Source organism: Nicotiana attenuata, chromosome 12, assembly GCF_001879085.1.
Source record: "Nicotiana attenuata strain UT chromosome 12, NIATTr2, whole genome shotgun sequence".
NCBI classification, from domain to species: Eukaryota; Viridiplantae; Streptophyta; class Magnoliopsida; order Solanales; family Solanaceae; genus Nicotiana; species Nicotiana attenuata.
This window is the reverse complement of record NC_032000.1, coordinates 36055492-36065258: the sequence shown is the minus strand read 5'-3', so window position 1 is coordinate 36065258 and position 9767 is coordinate 36055492. Positions and strand designations below refer to the sequence as shown.

Here is a 9767-nt window from a genome sequence, read left to right as displayed (position 1 = left end):
AACTCTCTGGCACTTGTTCGATCAATACACATCCATCGTTCCATGAGGTCTTCTGTATTTCTCTTTATTGAAAATGACACAACATGTTGAAAGAAGAAGATCGAGAAAGCAAATATACAAATAAGTAGATTCTGTTTTCATAGGGAATATTATCTACAGTAGTTTTCTGTCCCACGTATTGTATATAGGTAATGTAATTTTCTTGTTCATACAGAAGACAATGGTGGAAAACAAAATTAAAGGTGGTACTTGTGGGGTAGCAAAAGCACTTAGGATTCAAGAATGAGGCATGCATGGCCGCCTCACTGTGGTTCACAACCTCCAAAACCTTAATGGTATTGCATGTTCCAGATTCCCTTTCTTTCCCACCAATATCACCAAATCAACATCAACTTTAAAATTCACATTACCATTTTCACCTTAAAATATCAACCTTGAGAACCTTACATCTTAAAATGGGATAGGCCTAATCCCAACGAAGCAACAGTACTTAATATTGTAGTGGGGGTCATTTCAGAGTGAGAAGTCTTTGCCTATAAAATGACAGGACTTCTAAGCAAACTAAGTGTGACTGCTAAGAAGAGCTAGCAGAGTAATTAAGGAGTTCAATAACAACATATAGTTTCCTAATTAGGCTTTTCTTTTCAGTTTTATGAGCTCTTTTCAATACGGTTGAGACAGTTGGAAAAGAAATAATGGTTAGTAGAAGTTGAAACCATCATTGCAGAATCTTCACTTTTATCTTAGTCAATGGAGATTCAATATTATTATTTTTTATGTCCAATAATTTGTTTCCACCCCACAGGAGGGAAAGATGAGCTTGACAGTTGCAGACGCTGTAAACTACAAGGGTCTCCCTGCTGATAGATCTAAAACTGGTGGTTGGGTTCCTGCTGCTCTTGTCCTGGGTTAGTAATTAATTAAATCCCTCTTATTGCACATATATATATATATATAATCAACAAGTATTTCACATATATAGAATTTTCATTTGTCGATAGGCAGTTTGAACGCCTATATATTATTTCTGTTCATAACAGTTAAAGAGTTTAGCTAACGAAACATCAATGTTTTCTCATGTTTAAGACATATACTAACCAGCTCTTATTAGCAAAACTTAACACTTCTTTATATAGTAGGGGCGGCCTGGGTGGGTTTGAGGCTCTTCAGGTTAGTTCATGGAAGGATGAAAAACAGGTGATTCAGGCAAATACGATGAAATAAAGGTCCACCATAATCAATATACTCGGAGTATGTATCACAACTTTTCCCCTCTGTTAGGAGTGGAAATACATCATATTCCATATTTTGTGGGTTTAAGGTTATATACTCAAATACTATAATGATTTTCAAGTTCCTTTGGTCAAGCTGCCAAAAACTACTCATTTTAAAAAATACTTTTGTTCAAAAGTGCTTTCGAAAAAATTATTTTTAAAGATAAGCATTTTGTGTTTGGCCAATTCGTTTGAGAAGTACTTTTTGCGATTTTGATAAGCAAATTACGTTTGGCCAATCTTTCAAAAAAGTCCTTTTGAGTGCAAAATTACGATAAAAGACAGTAAAAATTTACTTTACTATTAGCATAATTTTAGAAAGTATTTCAAAAATATATATGATAGAAGAACTTAATTAATTTATATTTTTATGTAAGTAAAGCATAAAACATAAAGTAATATATATTAAAGATTTAATCAATATAAAATATAACTATATAAAAGCAATAATGTTGGTAGGAACATATGTGCTAGCAAGTTACATGTAATTCTTGAGAAAACAACAAACTAAATAGTATTGCACTATGTCAACATATGCATGCACGCCAAAAAAGAAAATATTACAAACTAGAGATCATATAAATATTGGTATATTACAAAAGAAAAAAAAACCCATACATTATGAAAAAAATGCTTGTTTTATGATTAGCTTTGTTATTTCAAAGAGTAATAGAAGACGAAGAAAAGAAGAAATATGATGAAAGAGAAAAAAAAGATCTATTTAAAGTAGAGAGATTATTCCAAATAATAATAAGAGAAGAAGAATAAAAATACGGTGAAAAAAAAAAAGAGAAAGATAAAAAAGTAAAGGTTAAATTGATAAGGAATAATTTAGGAAATATAACTTTATGCCAAAGATATTTTTGTCATGAAAAAGAAAATTCTGCTTCTGCTTCTTGGCAGAAACTAAAATTTTGTAGGGTTTTTCCAAAAGTAGAAAAATTGTTTCTGTTGCAGCTTAAAAGCACTTTTCTATTTTGGCCAAACACTTCATATTTCTAAATAAGTACTTTTTCTCGCCAAAAAAAGTACACCCTCCGTTTCAATTTATGTGAACCTATTTCATTTTTAGTCCATGCTAAAAAGAATGACTCATTTCCTTATTTGGAAACAATTTACCTTTATGCAATGATTTACTAGTATCACATAACTTGAAACGGAGGGAGTATATTTTGCCTCCCATAAGCTTTGGCCAAATAGGGTGTCAATCTCCCGGACTATTTAGAACCTAGTACGGGGTAAACAAAATCTATATTAAACATAGATTAATAACTACACTAGTAAATGTATATAGTCAACAACAATAACATACCAAGTATATATGTATATAGTATAACTTAAATTTTATATCGTGGGACCATCTTTGGAAAAAAGTTTATAAATGATAATGGTCATGCCATTTTCTGCATGACAGATCATATGTAAGGAGACATAAACAGTATTTAAGCATCATCCTGTTTCCTCATTTCGGAGCTCACATGTGACATCCAATTTCTGTAGATCACGTGAAAAGATACTATTACTACTTAATTATTAAAACAGCTTTTGACAATTATTTAAGCATTGTCCCATTTCATTCACATGTAACATCCATTCTCTTAATTTCATGTGAAAATTTTGCTTTATTCTATTCTTATTCTTTTATTTTTCTTTAACCGGGATGCGTTTACTGTATCTTTTTACTTTCTTTTTGTTTCTCATAATCCTGATGCTTCACTTCCTTTGTTCTACAGAATAACTGGTGTAATTATCCGCGATTCGCGTGGTTTAAAAAAATAAAAAATACATAATTTTAATTAAAAAAAATATCTTTATGAATTTTTTGAAACTTTGTAATGCAAAAATCGTACCTTCGGGTGCAAAATATTTTAGGGATATAAACCTGAGACATCACTCCATATCTTTTCTTCCTCTAAGGTCTTTTTTCCTAGACTTTTTTTATATGAATTGTTTGAGACTTATGTTCAATTGTCAATTTTCTCGTTTTTCTCATATACAAATTTTTAAAAAAAAGGTAAAAAGGACAGGAAACAAAAGAAAAGACATAGTAAAAGAAAAAGAAAAACCAATTAAAATTATAAGGGGATAAAACAGAAGGCTTCCCACTTACAAAAAAGGTGTACGATAATATGGCAAGTCGCTGTCTTCATATTTAAGGCAACTAGCGCGTGTACTCTATTGTCATGAATATATAATTTTTAAATATTGCATATCCATATTAACCAATGTATATGAGTTATTAAAAAAATTATAGTAAAAAAATGCAAGATCCTAAAAATGATGAATATTAATCCTATTTAGCTAGCTTAAGAGAAAAATCATGTCCTACATAAATTCTCATATGCTTTATTATGATTTCTCGCTTTGTCCCCGCCTATCAAAGTTATTTAATTGTCTTTTTAATATTTGAATTAATTAGCATATGCTTAATATAAATAAATAAAATGATAAGATCGTATTGATATATCTCTTTATCTCCTCTTAAATTAGATTATTTGAACCTGAAGAACAATCGTCAAGTTTTCTTTCAACTATGATGAAGTTAAAAATAATTAAATTGAATATTTTTAATCAGTTAATTAAGAGCTTAATTATATAGCTATTTTAATCAGGGGCGGAGCTACATACTAAATTTAGGTGCTTCAGCAACCATTAAACTTTACACAGCATAGGTATAGTTATATAAGAAATTTGAGGCATCTGATATAAAAGGAAAAGAAAGCACCTACCAACCAAAAAATTAAGTAATTACTACACACCAAGAAAACTTAAGCACCCACGAACATAAAATCCTGGATCCGCCACTGATTCTAATATCAAAATTTTGCTGCCTTTGTTAGGTTTCAAATTATGGTCGGGCTATTCTATTATAAGTTCGGCTGTTTCCTTCCATTAATTATATGCACATCCTCTTAGGAAATATAACACGTAAACATTCATATTTTTAGTATTATAATATTACAATATTGTATATGGTAAATGTAATTGATTTTGATATATACTTAGATTTTTTTGTGTAGTCGTTCAAATAAGGAAAACTTAGTAATGTTTTAGTTGACTTCAAAATACTAAATATTAGGGAAATAATTAAATGACTATTTTGTTTAGTGTGAACTTTATTTTAAAAGGGTAAAAAAGACGAATGACATTTGGCTAAGAGACTTCGTGCTTTTAATATAGTACTAGTCTTAGGGTACGCGCGTTGCGCGTATACAAAAAAAGAAGTCCTCAGTCATTAGTCATTATTCTCAACTTAAGAAAATGTATACTTTTATAATTGCACCAAATAAATTTCATAAGTTATCATATTTCTTTTTCAGTTACCAAAAGTTGTACTCACTACAAAGAATGCATATTTAAATTCTACGAACCTTATTATGCAGCGATCAATTAAATTAATTTTAGGTGTATTGTAAATTTATTTGTACTCACAAGATTTATATAACTAATCCTCAAAATTACAACAAATAAGAAAATAATTTATATAACAATTAAATAACTAAGAGTAAAAAAATTTACTTATGTCAAAATATACGAAATTTCCTAGTTCATTAAAAAAAAAAAAAAAAAAAAAAAAAAAAAAAAAAAAACTAAATCTAAAAGGTAACTACTCCTAAATAGTAGGAAATCAATTAAAATAACTAATGCCAAATATTAGGAAAATAATCAATTGATATTTTGTTCATTATAAACTCTATTTTAAAAGGATGGCAAACAACATTTCGCTTAGGGCCTTCGTGCTTTTAGTATATTATAGAAGATAGATTATAATAATGGTATAATGTTGGCAAATTATGCTGTATAAATAATATTGCCAAAAAATAATAGGCTGTGCGGTTGCAAACTTAAAAAGATAAATAATATTAATTAGCTCATATCAAATTTTAAATATTTAATTATATTTTATTCAATAAGAATTCTATTTCAAATAGTTAAAAATCAATTAGGTGAAGAATTACCCATGCACGACATGTTAAAAAAAATGACAATTCTTTATAAATCTCAAAGAATAAGAATCACTACATATCATAAATAAAGTCTTCAATTGAAATGACTTTTTGGAAGGCATAATCGTATTTGCATGAAAATATGCGGCAGAAGAACACCAAGATGAAAATAAGTATTATAGTTTGAAGAAACTAATTGCAATTTATGATATAAATTTAATTGGCATACAAGATGATAAGTCCTTTACTTGCCGTAATGCACCAATGCAAAGTGCTTGTTGAACTCCTACAATCTGCAGGTAGATTTCTTCTAAACCTGTAGCAAAATTAACTTCTAATCAAAATAAAATAATCCATCTCCAATAAAGGATTTCTAACTAAATACTCAGCAATATTCCCAACAAATTATGAAATTAATATAATTGACTAAATTCGAGAATCTGAATCTCTTCTACAAAAAAATCAATGCATCATAAATTTCTAACAAATTTACTTGAAAATACGACTCCAACAACTAAAATAAGAAGCTAAAATGGAGAGAAAAAAAACTAAAAGTGTATCTCTCGTGAAAGGCTATTAGAAAGAAAAGAGTATAACTGAAGAAGGGCAAGAGAGATTGAATAAGAGAGGAAAACTATAATTATCTCGTATTACCATATTAGAAGTACTTTTAGGCATATTTATTAGAGGTAAAGAGTTCTAGACTGATTTGGATACCATATTAAGAAATTTAACGATATAAAATCCTTAGGTGAATTAAATTTCTAAATATTAGAAGTTTCATATAGTTCAAATTATAAGGAAGTAAATATACAATGTTTAATTAATGTCTCATAAATATTAGGAAAATAATTAAATGACTATTTTGTCCATTGTAAATTCTATTTTAAAGGGTAAAAAAGGCGAACGATATTTCGCTAAGGGCCTTCGTACTTTTAATATAGTATAGATATAGATTTGATGGATTAGCTCTCATTCCATAACATAGTAGATTTTGTCAACAAATATTAGTCGTCTTGTGCCATGATTATAAAATTTAGTATTTCTTCCTCTACGCATAATTAGTAAAAGGAAATTAGACAAAAACAGTTGGTTCATAAATAAATTATCTTTTAAAGCAGACTACATCGTGAATAAGAAAGAAACTCAAGGAAAAAAGAAAATGAGAAAGTCTAGAAACCTATTTCACATATCAAAACTGTCACGCGGGTAGTAACCAACGGTGGACTTCAAGGATACTTTCTCCGTTTCTAAAAATGCTTATATTACCCTATTGTAAATTTGGTAAAAAAATTACAATAGCCTCATTTATGAGAAATTGTTGTCATATTTTGAGCTAATTGCTTCTTCATGCACCTTTTAGTATTCCAAATTAATGAGTCTTTATAAAATAGTAATGTTTAATTAATATTTATTTTCTTATTTTAACTTAGCATTATATGTAAAATTTAATTAATATGGAAAATAACTAATTCTCTAGGTAGGTAAAAGGGGGAAAAGTAAAAGAACGAGAGAAGAAATAAATACATTTCTTGGCATGTGGGAGGTGCCAATGATCTTCTCTTTAAGCGGCAGTTCATGTTATTCTAAAGATCTAATATTACCGGGACGACTGCAAGAATAATAAAAAAATTAGTGTTACATGCCAAAATAATATAAAAAGGCAAAAAATAAATTATTACATCTCATTTAACAATGAATAAAATAAACTGGTAGATAAATAAGCAAGAAAGAAACTTCGAATTAGGTGTTTGCTCATGCTACCAAATTAACAAGACATGTTAGACGTGATATAAATTAATGTTGGAGGGTTATACATAAGTTTGTTTTAAATTAAATTTGACAGGGATTGAAATCAATGAAAGGCTTTCAACAATGGGAATAGCAGTAAATTTAGTGACATACTTGGGTGGAGTGATGCATCTACCAAGTGCAGCATCAGCAAATATTGTGACAGATTTTATGGGCACAGCGTTTCTTCTCTGCCTCCTTGGAGGTTTTCTTGCTGATTCTTTCCTTGGCAGATACAAAACCATTGCAATCTTTGCAATCATACAATCACTGGTAAATACCTACTGCCACGTTCTTTAAGTTTCAGCATTTTGACATAATTATAAAAGTAATTTATTTTAATGTTAAATTATGCTGTGAAACTCATCAGGGAACTGGCATGTTAACACTGGCAACGGGCCTGCCACAGCTGAGGCCGCATCCTTGCCATCCTCATGAGAAGTGCAAACCAGCAACTGGCTTCCAGATGGGAATTCTATACTTAGCTTTATATCTAATAGCATTAGGTACTGGTGGCTTAAAATCTAGTGTATCTGGATTTGGAACAGATCAATTTGATGATAAGGACGAGAAGGAAAAGTCGCAAATGGCCTATTTCTTTAACAGATTCTTCTTATTCATCAGCATGGGAACTTTGGCTGCAGTTACAGTGCTAGTTTACGTTCAAGATGAAGTAGGAAGAAGCTGGGCTTATGGTATTTGCTGCATTTCCATGTTAATTGCAATCGTAATCTTTTTTTCTGGGACTAGAATGTACCGCTACAAGAAAAGCTCAGGAAGTCCTATAGTCCAAATATTTCAAGTCATAGTAGCAGCTTCAAGGAAAAGGAATATGGATGTTCCCTATGATGTAAGCATGCTTTACGAGACCAATCCAGTGTCTTCAAGAATCCAACATAGTGAACAATTCCGCTTTCTGGACAAGGCTGCAATTGTAGCACAAGGAGATTTTGATACATCTGCTCCAAATCCATGGAAGCTGTGCACAGTGACCAGGGTGGAGGAAGTAAAAATGATGGCTAGGCTACTTCCAATTTGGGCCACAACTATCCTTTTCTGGACAACTTATGCACAAATGATTACATTTTCAGTCGAACAAGCTGCCACCATGGATAGATCAGTTGGCAAATTCCAAATTCCAGCAGGCTCTCTTACTGTCTTCTTTGTGTCTGCCATCTTAATCTCTTTGGCTATTTATGACCGATTTATCATGCCACTCTGGCAGAAATTGAAGGGAAAACCAGGTACTGATCACTCTGAACATGTACATAATATTATATATTGCACCCTCCTCATATTTTCTTTACAACTAGTTAAATCAAACCTATATATAGCAGTTTTATTGAATGTCTTCCATTAATATCAGTTGAGAGCTGAAAAGTCATGGCTTGCTGCATGCAGGTTTTACCAGCCTACAAAAAATAGCCATAGGGCTTGTGCTTTCTACTATGGGAATGGCAATAGCTGCTATAGTTGATTTAAAAAGGTTGTCAGTGGCAAAATCTGTGGGGCGAAACATGTCAACTTTACCTATTAGTGTATTCTATTTGATCCCACAATTCTTTTTGGTTGGAGCTGGGGAAGGATTCATATACACCGGCCAACTCGACTTTTTCATAACACAGTCACCAAAAGGGATGAAAACAATGAGCACTGGCCTTTTCTTGACAACCCTTTCTCTTGGTTTCTTTTTTAGTAGTTTCTTAGTCTCTATTATCAAGAAGGTGACAGGAAGCAATGGTGGTGATGGCTGGCTTGCAGACAACATTAATTACGCAAGGCTTGATTGTTTCTATGGCCTTCTTGCTATATTAGGAGTCATAAACTTTGCACTTTACCTAATTGCTACGACATGGTTCAAGCCAAGGAAGTCTAAATCTGCCGTACAGATGGAGACTGTGAAAAATGGAAATGCTGCCGATGACAAGTGCTAGAATTTTGTCTCCGCCAATGATGGTTAAGTTGTGCTCTCTTATTTTTACTATTCTAGTTATTCGTACAGTCAGAGCAAGTGTTGCCTATGTTTAATTGCATGTGCTATCTGTCTGTTGTCTTTGGTATTTGATAGATTGGTTTGACTTTTGCAGTCCATTAATGTCACTTCTCTTTTGATAAGACGTCTATTTGACGTCTGGTCACGCCTAACTCTAGTCCTAATAAGAATAAGCGATCGCTGTAAATATAATACGTCTAAGAGTTCGGAGTCGAATCCCACAGAGAACTAAAGTTTTGCTGTAACTATTAAGTATCACTAAGAAGATAAGCTCGAACAATTTCCCAAGTTATAAATATCAAGGTTCTTATGTCTAACTAGTTAACTAACAAATTAAAATAGTAAATTAACAACTAAAGATACTAAGTGTTGGAGACAAGATTAAATTGGTCTAGAGTTATGATTTCTCCAATTGTCGGAATCCTACCCGCTACGTCTTCTATAATTTCGCCTAATTATTCTCTGCTGATCGTGAGTACTCCACTTATCGTAATTCTCTCTCGAGCAACTACAATAATGTACTAGTCATTTCTCTCGAATTACGCTAGCTCGCACTTTTTCACCGCTCACTATGATCACGCCAACGCTTCGTTATCTCTAATCCCACTTTTAAACTCGCCGTATTGATCTCTCATATATGATAGGAGTGACGTTGTTCAACAACCACCTAAATATGTACTCTTTTTTAAGCCATACATAATAAATAGGCATCGTTAATTGAGAGCTCTTCAATTAACTAAAATAAGCATGTAGTTGAACAAG

General features: G+C 31.4%; 1 protein-coding gene across 1 annotated transcript; it reads left to right on the top strand.

The window, feature by feature from the left end:
* On the top strand, positions 355-9157 carry LOC109235564 (protein NRT1/ PTR FAMILY 6.2-like). The gene is made up of 5 exons (XM_019401726.1): positions 355-698; positions 806-908; positions 7068-7285; positions 7383-8256; positions 8414-9157. The coding sequence occupies exons 1-5, from the start codon at positions 696-698 to the stop codon at positions 8944-8946; spliced, it is 1731 nt and encodes a 576-aa protein (XP_019257271.1). The 5' UTR covers positions 355-695; the 3' UTR covers positions 8947-9157.